The sequence below is a fragment of the Dipodomys ordii genome, unplaced genomic scaffold, assembly GCF_000151885.1.
Source record: "Dipodomys ordii isolate 6190 unplaced genomic scaffold, Dord_2.0 Scaffold3, whole genome shotgun sequence".
NCBI lineage: Eukaryota > Metazoa > Chordata > Mammalia > Rodentia > Heteromyidae > Dipodomys > Dipodomys ordii.
This window is the reverse complement of record NW_012267219.1, coordinates 11,758,148-11,777,909: the sequence shown is the minus strand read 5'-3', so window position 1 is coordinate 11,777,909 and position 19,762 is coordinate 11,758,148. Positions and strand designations below refer to the sequence as shown.

At 38.2% G+C, this 19,762-nt stretch overlaps 1 protein-coding gene across 3 annotated transcripts in view; it reads left to right on the top strand.

The window, feature by feature from the left end:
- The window catches only part of Ptprr (protein tyrosine phosphatase, receptor type, R), a 214,722-nt gene that overhangs the window by 100,705 nt on the left and 94,255 nt on the right, over window positions 1–19,762 (top strand). For 2 of the 3 annotated variants that reach the window (XM_013023312.1, XM_013023320.1), the window contains 2 exons: window positions 10,680–10,793; window positions 14,972–15,127. In XM_013023312.1, coding sequence (XP_012878766.1) covers window positions 10,680–10,793; window positions 14,972–15,127 — 270 coding nt within the window. Of the gene's footprint in view, window positions 1–9,049; window positions 9,055–10,679; window positions 10,794–14,971; window positions 15,128–19,762 lie in introns of those variants that run through there. The other variant, XM_013023328.1, reaches the window with a different exon arrangement.

Genomic DNA, 19,762 nt, shown 5'->3' with positions numbered 1-19,762 from the left:
TGCTAGGCTTTTTGTCCATGCTAGCTTTTGGCTTAGCCCCAATTCCAGCCTCTATCACTCAGGTCCTGGCTGCTGTGTTCTACCTTCAAGATGAGAAATACTGAAGGCAGGAGAGAGGAACCATTTATGGGAAATTGAAAAAGAACACAAGAATCAGAATAACTGAGAAATAACATCGAGTACAAAATAGGAAACAAAAATCAAAGGAGATGAAGGTGGAAATTTCTTTTGACTGGAACATACAACAATAAGCTTTGAAAACTCTGTTAAAAGCAAGTAACTTGCTACTATACTTGTTTACTGTACCCAGGATAATATCTAGTCATGGTTAAATCGTGATTATTTTTTCTTGTCTCTGAAGCATTTTGTATTAGACCTCTGTCTACATTATGTATGCATGTGTTTGTAACTTTTATAAAAGTATTTCACAAGTATAAATGAATGCAAAAATCACAAAGCATGTTAATGGTAGTATTTAAAAAAATAGAGAGAGTATTATTTGATGATTCATGAGAGCTTTATCTCCTCCAGGAAATGTGTGATCTAGAAAGTCAAGACCATTGCTATTTAGTGATCTTTAAAAATAGTTAATTATAATAATGCAACCATATTCCAAATGACATAGAATTTACAGTTTTCAGAACAATGCATATGAAGGTCTTCTTTGAACTGCTCAATTTTAGGAGTCCTTGAAAGCAAAAGTTAAGGTTGTTGTTTTTTTTCTCACAATAATATTAATATGAAATGTGAAAGGGGACACTAATTAAGAGATAATATTGAAATAGAGGAGAAATATTAATAAAATGAAGGGGCGAAAAGCCTTTCAAATGAATAAGCTAAGGGACTCTAACCTAAATGGCTAAGTTGACTCTCATCTGTTGTTGATATTTAATTTGTAATGGTAGGAAAAAGGAAAGGAAGAATATGTATTTAATTCAATATCCATAAAGAATCTTCTGTACACTTTGGAACTTGGAGTATTCGTAGCAGACATGGTTCAAAGGGGCAGGATGAAGCCCTGAGAAAAACAAAAATTCAGAAGTAAAAAACAAAACAAAAGCCTTCTTAAAGCTTGCGACTTCTATCAGTAGTCTTCCATATGTATTCTCTCCAAAATCTGATCAGTTTGTTTCATCTAACTTGTTTGGACCGTTGCCTTGTCCTCTGGCCTAGATTGCTAGATTGACTTTTGACTACAGCTCCTGGATAGATGTAAACACCAGTAAATGTAAACACTGCAAATCCAATCAAGCCACTTCTCCCTGACTCATACTATTTACTGTTCAAGCAAAAATATCCAGTCCTTCATTTAATCAAGGAATTTGCTGCTCCATCTTCCTTTGTTCTAAATATCCAGAGAATATCCAGCGAAGCAGAAATTGTTTTCAACATCAATAAATAGTAAATTTGTATCTTCAAGCAAATTATACTATGTCTTGTACTACACCAATAACATGTCAGTTTTCCGTCTGAAGAAACCACACTAGTAACAAGCCATTTCTTTTAACACATTAACATAAAATTGATACAGTACTATTGCCTATTTCATATCTATTTCTAACTATATCTACCTATTTCATATCTATTTATGTAAGTTATTATCATGATTAAAAAAAACTGTAGTTATCCCCACTGGACAGATAGAGAAACTAAGAGTTAATAATTACAACAAGTCTGCACAGTCCAAGTTTGAGCCCAAGTTCATCTTTCTAACTCCTGTGCTCTTAATGATTCTTTGATAGTAAAACACAGTCTCCTTTGGCATTGTCTCATCTAATTTTAAAATACAAAAACACAAATACAATTATTTAAGTTGTCCTGTTTCCCTACTAATTTGGAAAACAAAATAGCCAAAAGCCTGTAAAGATGTGAGCACAAAATTCAAGAAGCTCCTAAGTGGAGATGTGGCTCAGTGGTAGAGTACCGAGAATTGAGCAAGAAAATCCAAAGGACAGTAAGCACCCAGGCCCTAAGTTCAAGCTCCAGTACTGGCACCAAAAAACAAACAAAAACTCCAAAAAGCTTCTAAATATTGTCTTTGTCCACCATATCTTATCCTTCTTAAGCAAGAAATTCATATTTTTTTTCATTCATTACCAATATGCATTGAACTCCTCCATGAAATGTTTTAATTAGCTGATCAATTATTTTTGTAGCCCATAACTACTGGGATTTTGTGTCTGCAACAGCAAGTATGAGAAACTCAAGTGGGTAAGGCAATAGTACTCTATCATAGTTTTATGTTAATGTGTTAAAAAAAATGCTTGTCACTGGTGTGGTTTCTTCAGATGGAAAACGGACATGTTATTGGAGTAGTACAAATGTCAAAGTTCTTATAATTTGAGAACAAAAAGATTTCTCTCTGCACATCATCCTATTGTTTTACCCATTTGCCCTGAGCAAAGAATTGGTTTGGGTTCATTTTACCTTATTCTACTCCTTCTTAGAAGTGTCATCATATACTAATAGCATGTCAATGTTAGTTTATTAAGTATCCTGTTGTAGCAGCACTGTAAAATCATTATGTGACTCTGGGATAGAAGGAAGTCTGCAGTTGAGCATAGTGTGCCCATATAGCTACACCCTGCTACTTTCCCAGGACTCGCAGGGAGCCTCTAATCACACAAGGAAACACACTGAAAATCACAGACCAAGGCCACCATTTACTTCCTTATGAACTAATCTCATATTCTTTTTCCAGCTCTATTTCTTCTTTAACCAAATGCATTTGGCTTCACCAACAAACCTTTGTGGAAATCCTCTACTCCTGACTTCTATAATACCACACATCTTGATTTTCTTCAGACCCTTCTGTCTCAGTAGATTTTCATGCTGCAACCAAGGCCAACCAAGAAATAAATGAAGAGAAAGAGCCTTTTTTTCCTTGTTTATTTTCTTGAGGAAGAAGGGTAATGTCTGGGTTTCTGGTGCTACCATATGTTTGTGTCTGAGTGGACTAAAAAATAGCACATCACTTTCCAGGCTACAGAAGACCAAGGAAACAGGCCTGTGGAGATGGGAAGGCAAGTTTTCTTGTTTTCAGAGCTACAAGAGAAGTGCCTTAGGCACCTGACAATGATATTCTTCCATAGCTGCATCTTTTTCTTAGACAGTTGTACCCACTAGACACAGAAACAGCCTTTATAACTTACTTTGCCACTTGTAAGGAGCAGACCAGATTATAATCAGTACAGGCAAGCAGACCCCAAAAGAAAAGCAGAGAGCTCAACACCCGCAGGATCTTATTGCAAATGCACAAATATACAGGTCACTTCTGCTCCACTGGGGAAGCCAAAAAAGGAAAGAATTCAGGAGTATTACTAAATTGGAGCTGCTGCCACACAAAAATAAAACATCCAGATTAATGGGTAAGAGTTTCCTCTGGGAAACTCATGGGAAGAAGAAAGCAGTAGAATTTAATAGTTGTTATATTAATATATGTATATTAGCATAGATATAAGTAATGTATTTATATAGATACGTATATTTGATTGTATGTCATAGCCTATGAATCAGAAAAAAGAATACCAAAAGTCACCCCAATTTTTATCTCAAGATAATAGGATAAACAATTATGAATAATATTTTTCCTAAGTTACTGTATTTTCTTGGTTTTCTATCGTGAGCATTACAAATTTTTATAATTAGAAATATAAATGTATATGTTTATAAGTTAGTCACAGAAAATGGACAATAACACAGTCTTAACATGAATTTGATTTACAACCAATATGTTCACAGCTCATTGACTTCAACTAATTCAAAATGGGCTTCAAACAGCTAAAAAGCTTGTACTGCAGACATGGCTCCATGGTAAAATTCCTGTCTAACAAATATAAGTCTTGAGTTTAAGTCCCAGAATAGACAGGAAGGAAGGAAAGGAAGGAAGGAAGGAAGGAAGGAAGGAAGGAAGGAAGGAAGGAAGGAAGGAAGAAAGAAAGAAAGAAGGGTCTCAGAGCCATGTTGTATGAGGTTTAGACTAGCAGAAGCCAGAGAAAGCAGTGCCCTGTATGCCTACATGATGAATTTAAGTATGACAGAAAATCATTGATTTTAAAAGCAAAGAAAAAGTGAAAAAAAATAAAACATACAAAAAATTGTAAACAAATATTTTAGAATCATTTCCTATTTAAAATAAGAAAGTCAATACCTGGCTAGAGTTCAGGACTCTGCTTTGAGAAAGTTGTATTCAGTTGAATAGTTCACCTGTCTAGGAAGCCATTTAAAGGCCAAGCTAGAAGGAAATGAGTGTGTAGTTAAGTGGTAGAGCACTTGACTGGCTGTGTTAAGTCTCAATTGAGTTCAAGCCTCAACTGAGTTCAAGCCTCAGTATTGCCCCCCCCCCGCAAAAACAAAACAAAAACAAACAAACAAAAACTAAGCTAGCAGAACTCAGAAGATAAACCAAAATAACAGTAAAAACATATGAGAAACCAAAACCTCTCTAGAAACAAAACAAACAGAATATATTCTACTTAAAACATGTAAGAACCATAGAACACATAATGAAGGAAATTTCAATTAAATAAAGGCATATAAGCAGCTAGAGAAAATGTAAATAAAATAATGTGGTTAGGGTGAAAAGCAAAGAATATATAATTACATAACTGACATCCTTATAAATAAGACCAACATATTTAGAGAAAAGATTATTCAAGTGTATTAATAGAAGAAAATGTTTCTGAAATCAATTCAGAATCTACAGATTACAAGGTTGTTGCAATAGCATAGGAAATTTTCTTAACTTTAAAGATGAAGAGTGCTATGAGATTACAGGCAGAAAAAGTGAGTTATCTGCAAGACTTGCAGCCTCAGGCTAGAATATTTTTCACAGCAACTTCCAGTGCCGGAAGGTATTAAAATAATAGCAGCAGAGTTCAAAGGCACAAAGTAAAAATAGAGAATGAGTAAAGAATTTAATACCAGCCAAGCTGCTACTTATTGTTAAAGGCACCATAAATGCAATCTCAAATGTATAAAGCCTCAGGAAATACAGCACTCATGAGTCTTACTTGAAAGTGGTCGTGAAATTCAGCTAAATAAGAGATACATCAAAATAAAGAATTCATGAAGGGTGACATCCTTTTTAATAAAAATGATCATAGGCACTGAAATCCATTTGAGTATATAACAAACTATAGAATTATAGGAACTACAGAATATAGTAGCATCCATATGCAAAGTTTCCATATCTTCCTTTGGACCAACTGTGGATGGAAAATACTTGAAAAAAAAACTTGTCTTTATTGAATATAAATAGACTTATTTTCTGGTCATTGTTTCCTAAACAATATATTATTCCAGTGTTTACAGGATATTAGATATTGCAAGTAATTAGGGATGATTTGAAATAGATGGATGTGTGGAGGTTATATACAAATACTGGACTATTTAAGGAAGTTGAGCATAGATAGATACAAAATCTGCCTATTTTGAGACCCACATGGGTTTCCCTATTTGGAAACAGTCACCTATGGATAGGATGATTGTATATTCAGCAAGGTAAATGCTATCATACTATTTCCATCTATTAATATGATGAAAGTTTATTTTTAACTCATGTCACTGTTTACCGAGGGCTGCCAGATGATGGTTTATGCTTGATGTGCTGGTTTGAAGATCAGGTATCATCCTTTTCAAGCTCCATCAATGCAGCATGAGGGTCACGTTAGGCCCATCCAGCAAATAGACGAGGGAAGAGAGGAAGAGAGTATAGAAGACCCCTTTATTCTTGACCACTTCAGTGTGAAAACACTTTACTTTCACAAGCATACGCTCATGTACACCAATTATTCGGAAGTCTGTGAACTCTTCATTATATAAAATATAAATATCATAAAAACCTAACGATTTAAGAATGATTCTGGAACCTGACATCATAGTTTATGCCTATAATCCCAGCTATGGGGGATTATCTTACTTATGAGACATAGGTGGGAAGACTGTGGTCTGAGGCCAACTCTGGGCAAAAAGCTCAAGACCCTATAGAAAAAACAACTACAATGAAAAGTTGAAGGAGCAATTCAATGGTAGAGCACTTGAAGCAAAAAGCTTTAAGTGAAAACCTCAGGGCAGCTAACCACATAAATAAATATACAAATATACATACATACATACGTACATACAAGATTACAAAAACTTGGAGGTGACTATGAGACATTCACAGAAAAGGAGGCAGCCATATCCATGTAACTACAAGAAGCTACATACTTTCATTTTGTCTGAAATAACTTCTCATTTTATCAAGAATCCTTTGTTTGCCCAAATTAACCTCATATGCAATATCTGGAACATATTAGATCTTCAAATACCACTTCTGATTTTCTGGTGGTTAATTGGAGATAAGAGTCTCACAGACTTTTCTGTCCAGGCTGGCTTTGAACCGTGATCGTCAGATCTTAGCCTGCTGAGCTAGGATAACAGGTGTGAACTGCCAGCTCCCAGCTACATATATGTGGGCTTTTTAAGACTATATTTTAGCATACTGTTTTAGGGGGAAGTTAGAAATGCATGCCTGTACTCTGGGATCAATGAGACTTTTCACAGGCAAGCAGAGAACTGAAGAAAATTATTCAAAATGTTTTGCTGTAGCCAGCCAGATGCTTTCCATTGCTCCTAATTACTTCCACTCACTTCTTCACTTGAGTTAGGTTGTCTTAAGTTTTTGTTTCCAAAGCTCAGCTTTTATCTCCTTGCAAGAATGCCTTTGTGAGTGATTTTTTTTTAATCTGCAGTTCCTATCTCACTTCCCATTTCAATCTGAAGCTTTAATACTGTTTCCACAGTTACAAGCCTTACTTAATCGTAGCCCTGGGAATTGAGATCTCCAGTGTGTACACCACCCCCTTGGCTCTCCATTCCCAGAGTACATCATGGTACCAAATCCTTCCCCTGGGGATCCAAGGGCACTGCCAGCCTGCTTGCCCTACCTGACAAACACTATTCGTGAGCCAGAAATGAGTAGTTTCTCGTCTGTGTTTAGGAAACCCATCTGAAGAAGGCATCTTTGATCTTGTAGAGGAAAGCCCTAGACAGGCTCCAACACAGTGACTTCTCTCTAATGGCAGCTTCTGCCGTCTGGGAAAGCAGCAGGCAGGCCAATGAGGGGAAAGGAAGTCTCTGTATCTCCCAGCCACCAGGTAGACTGGGTTTTACTAATCTCCTGAGACTAACAGCACATAGATATAAAACTCATGTTTAAAACTATACCTCTATTTTTCCTCATCACTACATTTCTAAAATCCTCCCAGTCTTTCCAGGGTTAGCTCAAGTTTTAATTTCTGTATTAAATTATGTAATTATACACTGGAAACATTTTCAGGCTATAGAGAGCATATAAATAATGCATCAAGCCCTTGTGTACCATTACATGACTAGTTTTAGTTATTTGTTTTCAATCATTACTTTCTGGGAGAAGAAGGTCATCTTTTTGTTGTTGGTGGTGGTCATGGGGGTGAAACTCAGGACCTGTCTCTGAGCTTTTTCTGCTCAAGACTAGCATTCTACCACTTGAGCCACAGTGCCACTTCAGCTTTTTCTGTTTATGTGGTACTGAGGAATCAAACCCAGGGCTTCATGCATGCTAGACAAGCACTCTACCACTAAGCCACATTCCCAGCCCAAGAAGGTCTTCTTTTACAGAAACTCAAGTCAACTTCCTCAAGTGACATAGAAATGACTGTGACACAGGTGAGGAAGTAAATTAGAAACCTGAGCTCTCTTTCATCTTGTGTCTAGAAGCCTCCGCCACTTCTTTTGACCCACCCAGACATTGCCACTGACTTTATCTATGGTAAACTCCAGAGCAAACCCACCTGTGAAATAAAATGACTTTCTAATGGACACATCTGACTTCCTGATAGGATGAAGACCCAGCTGGGGGTGGGCACCCAGACACGCAACTGATCCAGTGATTTCTATTGGTTCAGAAAAACTCTGATACAAATTTGTTTCCTCAGAATTCTGAAGAAAGACATTTTCCTCCCATTCCTTGTTTAAGGTTGAATTGTGTTCCCTTAAAATTCATATATGTACATATAACCATATAAAATGGTGCTTATTGAAATGAACTCCAAGAAATGGAAACAAGAGGGTATTTTTATTATTATTGTACTGTTTGCAGTTATTTCTCCCCCACCCCACCTTTGTTTTATTCCTTGTTGTCACTGTTTTTGGTTTCTGTACCCTTTGTCTTGTAGATAAGTTTATAGGATTTGGAGAAGGAAAGGGGAATCACAGAAACAGTGGTACAAAGGGTGAACCAATGCAACTAGACATATGTTGGAAATGAACTTTACAACTTGGGGGGAAGGGAGTGGGGGGGGAGAAAATGAGGGAGGGGGTAACACTGTTCAAAAAGGAATGTGGGGCTGGGAATGTGGCTTAGTGATAGAGTGCTTGCCTAGCATGCTTGAAGCCCTCGGTTGGATTCCTCAGTACCACATAAACAGAAAAAGCTGGAAGTGGCGCTGCAGCTCAAGTGGTAGAGTGCTAGCTTTGAATAAAAGCAGCTCAGGGACAGTGCCCAGGCCCTGAGTTCAAGCCCCAGGACTGGCCCAAATAAAAAGGGATGTGCTCCATTACCTACTCATGTAACTGTAACCCCTCTGGGCATCACCTTTACAATAAAATTTAAATCAAAGTAAAAATTCCCATATTGGCATTCCAACTCCCTAGTATCAAAAATTTGTAAACTTATTTGGAAAGTGGTTTGTCACACGTATATTAAAAGGAGGTCATACTGGAGCAGTGTAAACTTCTGATCCACTATGGTTAGCACCTTTATGAAAGAGAAAGCATGGGCACAGATGGTCAGAGAGAGAAGACAGTGTGAGACACAGAGAGAGAGAGAGCAAGTGTGTGATGACAGAGGCAAAGACTGCAGGTCAAGTAATTGCTGACAATCAACAGAAGCTAGAATTCTCCCTGACAGATTACAAGGGGACATGATCCTGGTGACACATAGCCTCTATAACTCTAAGACATATGCTTCTGTTGTTTGGCACTAAGCAAAATAAAGATTAGTAAATAAACATTTTAGAATTGATAGTGGTGGTTGATGAAGCTTTACAATCCATCCCAGTGAAATTACCCTTTCCCTTCTGACTAGTTTTAGTCAAGTTTGACTAAACTTCTGACAAGTTTTAGTGCCTGTCCTTGAGTTAGTTGTTATGTAGAGTTTTTCAATAGTTCTGCCCATTTTTTGGATTTCAGTTAGCCTAGCTCAAGCCTCAGGGCCCTTCTCCCAAAGCAAGCATTAAAAGACTTTAAGTTGGAAATGTAGCTCAGCCCACCAACCTGACCAGAAACCATTATATTTGTTTTGCTCCTCCACTCTGCATTTCCATAGCATTGAACATTTAGTCATCTTTCCAGTTACTTATTTTGTACCAACATTATGTATAGTTAATATATTATTTCCTAAAAGATTAAAAATTCTCAAAGCAGTATCCTTCTTTTAGAGAAAGGCTGTTTGAGTTCCTATTCTATTGCATACCCATTGTAAACCAATCACTTGTAAGACAAGTATGTACTTAAAAGTGTACCTCACTTTGTAAAAGAGGCAATGTTGTAGTCTTCCAGCAGTTACTGACAAACTACTACTACCAAAGCAGTGAATTCAGCATTATAAGAATATTAAAAAATGAGCCGGTATCCATGGTTCCTGCCTATAATCTCAGCAATTTAGGAGACTGAGATATGTAGGATCAAGGGTCAAAGGCAGCCCAGGTACAAAAGTTCATGAGACTCCATCTCTAAAATAACCAGCAAAAAACTAGTCTGGCTACATTTTCAAGTGGTAGAGAACCAGCTGAGAAATCAAGCTGAGTACCCTAGTACCAGAATATATGTGTGTGCGTGTGCATGTGTGTGTGCGTGCGCACACGCATGTGTGTGTGTGTACTGCATAAAGATTTTGTTTCCTTATCTTGCAAGCATCTATCCTAAAGCATTATGATGCATTTTTGAAAATACAGAGTAGACTACTTCATGATTTAAATATAGAGATAGCCCTCAGAACTTAAATTCAGTATTACTAATATATCACAGGTTGATATGTATTTTAGGATTTTCTTAAAACGGTTTGATTTTTTCCTAGTGAAAATCTGAATAGTAAATGTTTTCTGAACATTAAGAATTGTGTACCTTAGACCAAATCATGAGTACTATTGGCTTCTTAACTAGACTTTGAAAATGCATTATTGTACTTCGTTGATGCTGGCAGCAAATCATCACGTAGAGAAAGTGCCACCTCAAGCTGTGTGGAGCTCACACCATATCTTTCTCTGTGATTGTGTGTGAACACAAATTAAAAGTGTTCTTCAGCTCATGTAACTGAAGTAAACTTGGCCACAGATGACCACTCTGTCATCTGCACCTGAAAGAAAGTAAACAAGATCAAGGCACATGACACAGAAATTCTTTATGAGTTGATCGCTTACTTGTGTTTCTTACATGACTGGACAAACTGCATTATTATATGCCATTTTGAACTAACACCAGTAACATGTTATGTAAAACTTCACATCCTTTGATTTCAATTTACATCAAAATTAACCAAGCCCCCTAGGAACTTCCCAGAGTCAACCAAGTTGGTGTGGTTTATCATTAGTCAAGAGCTGACTGTCCAAAGGAAATACTTACCTGAATTGAGATTTCTTTTTGTTTTTATTTTCCAGATTCTACAAATGGATGTAAACAAGTTCAACATAACCTTGCTTCGGATCTTCCGCCAAGGAGTGGCCGCAGCTTTAGGACTCTTACCCCAACAAGTGCACATCAATCGCCTCATTGTAAGATTATGTTCCACACTCCATATTCTCCTTCCCCAAATCCAAGCTGGTTTTTTTTTCAAATAATCATCATCACCATCGTTAAAAGGCTCATGTTACAATCCTGTGACTCATGAGGTAAATCTGGCATTACTACCTGTTAAAATAAAACTTTAATGAAGCAAGCCACATCCACTCATTCACCTAACTCCCGTGGCTATTTGCATGCTTACAATGGCTGAGTTGAGTAATTGTAAAAGTTGTTTGACTCATGAAGCCTAAACTATTTACCAAATATTCCTCTACAAAAACAACAACGCCTGTAATCTTAGCTACACAGGACTACTCAGGAGGCTGAGATATGAGGATCATATTCAAAGCCAGCCCAGGCAGGAAAGTCCATGAGACTCAATCTCCAATCAAGTACCAGAAAACCAGAAGTGGAGCTATGGCTCAAAGTGGTAGAGTGCTAGCTTTGAGCAAAAAGCTCAGGGAAGGTACACAGGCTCTGAGTTCAAGCCCTACAACCAACAAAAGAAAGAAGGAAGGAAGGAAGGAAGGAAGGAAGGAAGGAAGGAAGGAAGGAAGGAAGGAAGAAAGGAAGGAAGGAGAGAAGGAGGGTGAGGGAAGAAGGAAGGAAAGGAAAGGAAAGGAAAGGGGGAGGGGGAAGGAGAGGGGGAGGGGGATGGAGAGAAGGGGGGAGGGAGGGGAGGGAGAAAGAGAAGTTTGTCCACTCTGTCATAGTTCAAGACTAGCCACACTGTTAACTATGAATAAAAGGCCTGAAATTAATGCAAAATTATTGTCCAGGAGAAGCAGAACTTTCTCTATGAGTGAAGTTATTGTCTGCAAACAGTATCTATTCAAAACCCTTCATGTGTATGAGGATTCAGAACGGTGGGCCCTGAATACACAAGACAGAATTGAAGATAAAAACACTGACCTTGCTGTCTGCAGCCCAAACATGCTATTAAAACAAAGCATGAGGATGAGGAAAACCCAAGGGATCTGTCCATCATACACATGATTCTTAGCCTCTTTCCTCAGTATTTGGGAACCTGATGTCATCAACAATAGCTTTCATCTGTTTTTAGATGGGTGTGAGCAAAGGAAGAGAAGAGGATCACTTAAATGAGACTAATTTTTTCTTGTGAAACACTAGCCACCTAAGGTTCACATGGAAAGGGAATTGACTGATCTTAATTTCCATGGCATGGAAGCCCAAGCAGGGTTGGCATGTTCCCTTTGTCTTAAATCGTTCTGCCCTACTGGAGCTCAGCTTTCCACGCCATCTGCATCTGCATTGCCAGCTATGGACAGAATTGGCTTTACGTTTTAATTTAGGAATTATATTTCTTGTTGGTTTTCTGCAGGTGGAAAGGGAATTATTTAAATCCTCATTTTTTAAAAAGAAACTTTCATTTTGTATCAACAATTTTTAGGCACTAAAATAAGCTTTGAGAAAAAAATTTAACTCAGTATCATAAAAAAGAAAATATAGCATTTTCTAATATCATTATTAAAGAGTGAAGGCGGTTATGCCAGGCATGATGCAATCCCAGCACTCAGGAAGCTGAGACCAGAGGATTGTGAGCTTTAGGCCAGCCTGGGTCACCTAGAAAATACATGTTTCAAGAAGAGACAAGGGAAGTAAAGGGAAGGGGAGAAAGAGGAAGAAGAGGTCAAGGAGGAGAACGAGGAGGAAGAGGAGAAGGAGGAAGAGGAGGAGAAGGAGGAACAGGAGGAACAGGAGGAGGAGGAGGAAAAGGAGGAGAAAGAGGAAGAGGAGGAGCAGGAGGAGGAAGAAGAAGGAGGAGGAGGAGGAGGAACAGGAGGAGGAGGAGAAGGAGGAAGAGGAGGAGGAGGAGGAGGAGGAACAGGAGGAACAGGAGGAACAGGAGGAGGAGGAGGAAGAGGAGGAGGAGGAATGAAAAACAAAGAGAGAAAAGAAAAAGACTTCAGACTTTTATAGGCTATCACATCCAAGACATACCCTATTCAAGTGAAAAGATTCGGGTACTATACATGTATTAGGTCTAAATCTACCTATGTTTTTTTTTAATATACACACGTATCTTAGATGAATGTTCATACATAGAGATGTAATAAGCATAATAACTGTTTGCAAAGATGAAAGAATTTTCCACACCAAGAAAGGGTTCACATATCTTCAGAGAACATTAGAATCATTGTTAAAAGTAGCTGTTATAGTAGACAGAGTTATAATACCCAAAGGGACAGAAGCTGGTGATTAAGAGCATGTGTCTGGTGAGAGACAAGCAGAACCACACCGAACAGCCAGCAGTGCCACAGGCTAGCCGGGTGACCACAAGCAAGCCATTTACATTTTTTCACTTGTAAAGTGGGGAAAACCAAGATACTCATCCCCTAGGAATGTTTTTGAGTATTAAATGAAACAACAGAATTAAAATACATTGGCACCTAACAGGCACAAGACAAATGTTCCATCCTACTGCAATTCTTACAAGTTCATGAGCCACCTAATGATGACCAACATATTTGACATTAATAGAAATGCCAATTATCATTGTCCTTCCTGCCCATACAGTAATGATCCTTCATTTTACACCTGGATGAACTCCTGAAAAATTGTATTCAAAGAAAATTTGATGCTGTAACAAAACTATGTGTCAAAAAGAAAAGACTCACAATTCCCTTATGCAAGTGTATTAAGTTGTAAAAGATAATATTTTCAATGTCAGTGCCACATTTTTCTGGTGTTTGGGATTTTGTGTGTGTGTGTGTGTGTGTGTGTGTGTGTGTGTGTACAGTCATTATGATAAGAAATCTTCCTTTCAGTATTAATAGGAAAAGAATCATGATATCCACACACAACAGATGTTTGCCTACCAAAGGGTAGATTTTTAAAGTGTGATATATTTGAGGTGAACAGCATCAGGAAAGGGGCTACAATACAGCACCTGTTTGGTGTATCCACATTCATACAAGTGATTAAAAAATATATAAAAAGTGGTGATGTCTTTTTTTTTTTTTTGGGTCCGGTTGTGGGGCCTGAACTCTGGGCCTGAGCGCTGTCCCTCAGCTCTTCAGCTCAAGGCTAGCTCTCTACCACTTGAGCCACAGTGCCACTTCCGGCTTTTTTTCTTTTTGCTTATGTGGTGCTGGGGAATCGAACCCAGGGCCTCATGCATGCAAGGCAAGCACTCTACCACTGAGCCACCTTCCCAGCCCCAGTGGTGATGTCTTAAGAATGTGCTGTTGGCCCGAAACCGGTGGCTCATGCCTGTAATCCTCACTAGTCAGAAGGCTGAGATTTGTAGATCATGATTCAAAACCAGGCCAGACAGGAAAGTCCCATGAGACTCTTATCTCCAATTAATCACCAGAAAACCAGAAGTGGCACAGTAGCACAAGAGGCAGAGCATTTGCCTTGAGCTGAAGAGCTGCTGGACAGTGCCCAGGCCCAGAGTTCAAGCCCCACAACCAACAAAAATTAAAAAATAAAAATAATTTTTTAAAAAAAGAATGAGGTGTTGAATCATGTTTTATTTTTTTCTTAAAATATTTCTTTTTTTTTTGTCAGTCATGGGGCTTGAACTCTGGGACTTCGAGCTGTCCCTCAGCTCTTTAGCTCAAGGCGAGCACCCTACCACTTGAACCACAGCGCCACTTCTGGTTTCTGGTGGTGAATTGGAGATAAGAGTCTCATGGAGTTTCCTGCCCAGGCTGGCTTTGAACTGTGATCCTTAGATCTCAGCCTCCTGAGTAGCTAGAACTACAGGCCTGAGCCACCAAAAACTTCTGAACAACATTTCAAAAATACTAACCTATGGCCAGGCATGGTAGTACATGCCTAATCCCAGCACCTGGGAGGTAGAGAAAGGAGGATCAAGAGTCTTATGCAAGCCTGGGCTACATAGTGAGTTCTTGACCCAAGGGAGGGGGCGGTGGGGAAGATATGAAATGGCAAATAAACCAATAGACAGTAAAATATAAAATTTCAAAGAGTACCAACTAACTGAAAGAAAGCCATTTGAAGATGGTTAGATCTGGAACTGTCTAATATTAACTCTAACAAAGAATAACCAATAAATATGATCTCCAAAGTAACTTTTAGGTTCCTAGGATTCTGATTTTCTTTAGGTCCTAAGACAAAAGGTAAAACAAAAAAGTTACCCAAATTGCTTAAAATGTCTTGAAATTTCTGCCTTTACTAGGAAAAGAAGAACAGTGTAGAATTATTTGTGTCTCCTATCAACCGAAAAGCTGGAAGGCCTGAAGCCCTGCCATCTGAAGAAGTGTTGCGTTCACTTAATATCAATGTTTTACAGCAAAGTTTATCCCAATTTGGAATTACAGATATCTTTCCCGAGGTATGTACATCACTGCTCAGATAATTTCATTTAAAAGTCTGTACAGCTAGGATGAGATGCTAATGCAACCTCATGCGGCTTTAAGATGAAAGCTATTTTATTGTTTGTGATTTGATTTTTCACTTAAAAAAAAAATCTCCCTAAGGGTCAGATTTCTCTGTTCTTCCTCCTTTATTTTTATCTGTTTAAGTAAGTGCCTTTTGACATTCAAGTTTCACTTTCTGGCATTCTTCAATAACCCTGTGATCCTGTAACTTATTTAGATGTATCCAATAAAATGGTTGGGAAAAAAAAGATAGAGTAGATGTCTGTGACATTTGATTGGTTATCAAGAAACAAACATATTGCTGGGCACAGTGGCTCACCCCTGTAATCCTAGCTATTCAGGAGGCTGAGATTTAAGGATTGAAGCTACAATTAACACAGGTCAAATACCATATTTAATGAAAATCATTTATATGAGTGTGTTTGAACCCCAGGGCTAATGTTTACAATGTATATGACCTTTGGCCAGTCACGTTGTCACTATGAGACTATTTGCCTGTATACAGTGCCAACCTTTCGGTATCCTGGTGTCTTCATATCCAGTCTTTACCTTACAGACTGGATATATGGATTAATAGTTTTACTTATATGTGGAAGTCTTCACAGACAATTGGTATGCGATTTGAATACAGGAAAGCCTGGCAGAATGGGGAAATTCAGTCTTCCTTAAAAGACTGCTTCCAGGATGCTCCCCCTCCTATAATAAACAAAACCCCAGATATCCAAGCACCTTATATGAAATGATGTGTGTCTACATATGACCCCCCCCACACACACACACTCACATTCCCATCTACTTTACCTCGCTCTAAGTTTCTTGTAATATCTCATGCAATGTAAGTGCTATGTAAATAGTTGCTATGTTCTATTGTTAGGGAATCATGACAAGGAAAAAACCATGCTTCTGTGGCATTAAGAACAGGTGAGATTCTTTGTCCCTGAAATTTTCCATCCATGGCTGGCTGCATTTGCAGATACAGACACCAGAGACAGGAGTGCCAACTCTCTGTCACCACTCAACCATGACTGTCACAACAACCCCACTGATCTTCCGGCTTTGGGTTCTGCTTACTTCCCTACTACTTTCTCCTGACACACAACGTGTTTCTGTTCTTGCCACCAGACTAGGCTTGCTGAAAGTAAATCTGGCTTGCCGTCTGAATTCCATGATTCTTCTTTGGCTCCCAGAGTACTGTAGAATCAAGTCTGGATTTCTTAGTGATGACATGTCATCTTTTATGTAATTGGGCTTCATTATTGTTGAGCAATGTTCTCTTTGTTTATGGGTAATCAATTCTGAACTTAGTAGATGTCATGTCCCCTACCATAGTCCTCTCCCATGCTTGTGGTGTATGTTGGGCCTTCTAGGCACGTTTCACTTTTCAACATCAGTTTGTTACTCAGTGGCTTTCTGGATGTCTTCAAGGATGTGGTCTTCAATGTATGGGCCTCGTGTTGTTCTGTTGATCTAGAAGAGACATACTGTCTCATCTGTGTCTTCATTTAGAGCCTGCCATATAATAGGCACAAAATGGAAAATTATATCCACAAAAAAACACACCATATGCAAAGTAGTATCCAAAATCAGAAAAACAAATAAACAATAAACAAGCAAACACATAGATAATATAGTTCTTGTTCTCAATGAACATTTACTTTTGCAGAGCAAATAAGAAGAGGATAGAATACAGGACTAGGATAAAGTTTTCACTCTGTGCCATGGAGTTAGGAGAGGCCACCTGTGCTTTCAGAGGTCAGAGAAGAGATGGACACGAGGTTAATCACCCTTACCCTTCTCCAGCCTGAAATGCATCCAAATCCAAAGTGCCTTACTTTGTATGACAAACAAGATCCCATTCTTTTCCCACAGCCGAGGCCCTGTGTAGCCAGCTGGTATAAATCTTACCGAGGATAATTCCTCTTAAAAAATATAAAAAGATCATTGAAACAATTTATTCTGCTTCCTGTAAGCTTTTAAAGAACATTATACACATTTCCCTCCATTGCTTTATTCTAATTTAAAGGCTTTCCTGGAGGCTTGAGGAATTTAGCAGTGTATTAAGTCACCAGATTCATGAAGATCACTGTACAAAATGAACTAATTCAAGTCAAGTATTTGGGGGTCTTCCAACATACTCCAGCCTAGTAAAAAATGGAGGGAAGGCTTCCCTTGACCATCAGAGCTGCTCATCTACAGTCAACCACAAGGCCTGTCCTGTACTAGATTGATGAAAGCGCATCAGGCAAGCATAATATGGTATTTCTTCACAAAGTGGTAGCAGCCTAAAAAACATTTAGAAATATCTTAAAATACATTTAGAAACAAGGAGTGAGTTGCATCTTGAGAGGTCAGCATGTGTATGAATTGGCTATGAAGAGTATTTTGTTGAGGAGGGGCAGGTTCTTTGAAACTTTGGACTGACCTGAAGTTGAATGTGTTAGGGCAGAAGCAGCAGAGAGCTGAGGCGAACAGTGTTCCCAGTGGGTAGGAATTCTGCCAGACCACTGCCTGGTACATTTGCCCAAAGGAGCACTGCAGACACTGGAGTGGAGTGTTGTTTAAAGCCACTTATGGCATTCTGTGGGTTTCTTCAAATCTTCATCTTTCTCTAGTTAATACTTTACAACCATTTATGCCCCCACCCACTGTTCCATTTTCTTTTCTTTTCTTTTCTTTTTTTTTCCATTCCTGGAGCTTGACCTCACTTGGAGCATAGGTGCTGTTCTTGAACTTTATCACTCAAGGCTGGAACTCTACTGTTTGAGTCACAGCTCCACATGCAGTATTTGGGTGATTAATTAGAGATAAGACTCTCTGACAGACTTTTCTGCCCAGGCTAGCTTCAAACCGTGATCCTCAGCTCTCAACTTCCTGAGTAGCAAGGATTACAAGCATCAACCACTTGCCCGGCTTGGTTCACATTTTGATCCTCAAAGTGTAGCTACTATGGTAACATGGCCATTAATGGGAGAAAACAAAAGTGCTTTGCTCATTTGACTTTTTATCCTTTGTATGGATTAAAAAATATCATGAGGGCTGGGAAGGTGGCTCAGTGGTAGAGCACTTGCCTTGCATGCATGAGGCCCTGGGTTCGATTCCTTAGCACCACATAAGCAAAAAGAAAAAAGCCGGAAGTGGCACTGTGGCTCAACTGGTAGAGCGCTAGCCTTGAGCTGAAGAGCTGAGGGACAGTGCCCAGGCCCAGAGTTCAGGCCCCACGACCAGACCCAAAAAAATAAAAATAAATAAATAAAAGAATACCATGACTGGTGCCTCAAAATTTCTATTCCTAAACTTAGATTTAGTCTTTTACGGAAAGATGTGTTATTGTTTTGGCTGTTTCTTTATATGATTGATATTTAAATTAGAAATGACTCTTGAGAACCAAAAACCAAATGGAGAATTACTTGTTTTGTGTTTCCAATCTGAGTTTCTTGAGAGAATTGGTATTATTTCTTTCATATATTTTAATGTGGTATCTAGAACATTGTAGGCACTCAAATTCTATCTTATTATAAGATGCTCATAAAGATAAAATTAGACACCCTCTTGCCTAAAAGTCCCATACAAGGGAACTGAAATTAAACTCATTATTTTAGTTTCTATTTACAAACATTTTTTTAGAAAATGAGTTTGATGTCATTAGTACTACATTGATAGTTAGAAAGTACTAAAATGTTTTTGATGTTCAATTGCAATCCAGTCTAAAGAATTGTAGATTTTACCAGATGTCCGTGGCTCATACCTGTAATCCTAGCTATTCAGGAGGCTGAAATCTGAGAATCAAGGTTTGAAGTCAGCCTGGGAAAGAAAGTTCATGAGACTCTTATCTCCAATTAATCCACAAAAAGCTAGACATGAAAGTGTGGCTCAAGTGAAGCACTAGCTTTGAGCAAAAAAAACAAAACAAACAAACAAAAAAAAAACCAACTGCACTCAGGCCCTAAGTTCAATTCTCAGTCCCAGCACACACACACACACACACACACACACACACACACACACACACAATGTAGACTTAGCTATACAATGCTGAGGAAGTATACAATCAATGTTTTTTTTCTTCTCTTTTTTTTTATTGTGAAAATACCGTACAGAGGGGTTACAATTACATGGGCAAGGTAATGAGTACATTTCTTATCAAGTATTGTTGCCTCCTCCTTTGTTTCCTCTTACCATCCACAATCAATGTTAAAATAAATTAGATCATCCAAATCAACTGTTCACTTGGGCATAATAAGTTTGGCATTTATCCAACAAAGCCATATTGTTGTAGGATACATTTCATTTATCTGTTTCAGTCAAACAAATTAACTGGATAATTCATAACATCTCACTTTTATTCTCTGTGCTTCATTTCTCCCAAAGAGAGATGTCTCTATATCTCTATAGCATCTTTTCTAACCCTTGCAAACTGGAAAGGAAAAAAAAGGAGAAAGATAGGAAAGGAAGGAAAGAAAGAAGGAAACCACAGAATATCAACTTTTTAAATATACAGAAGCAATTGTTACATAATGTAGATAAAACAAACTTTAGTAATAAAGTAAAACTCCTCAGCTTTGTTCATCAAACTAAGTTAAAGGAAAAAG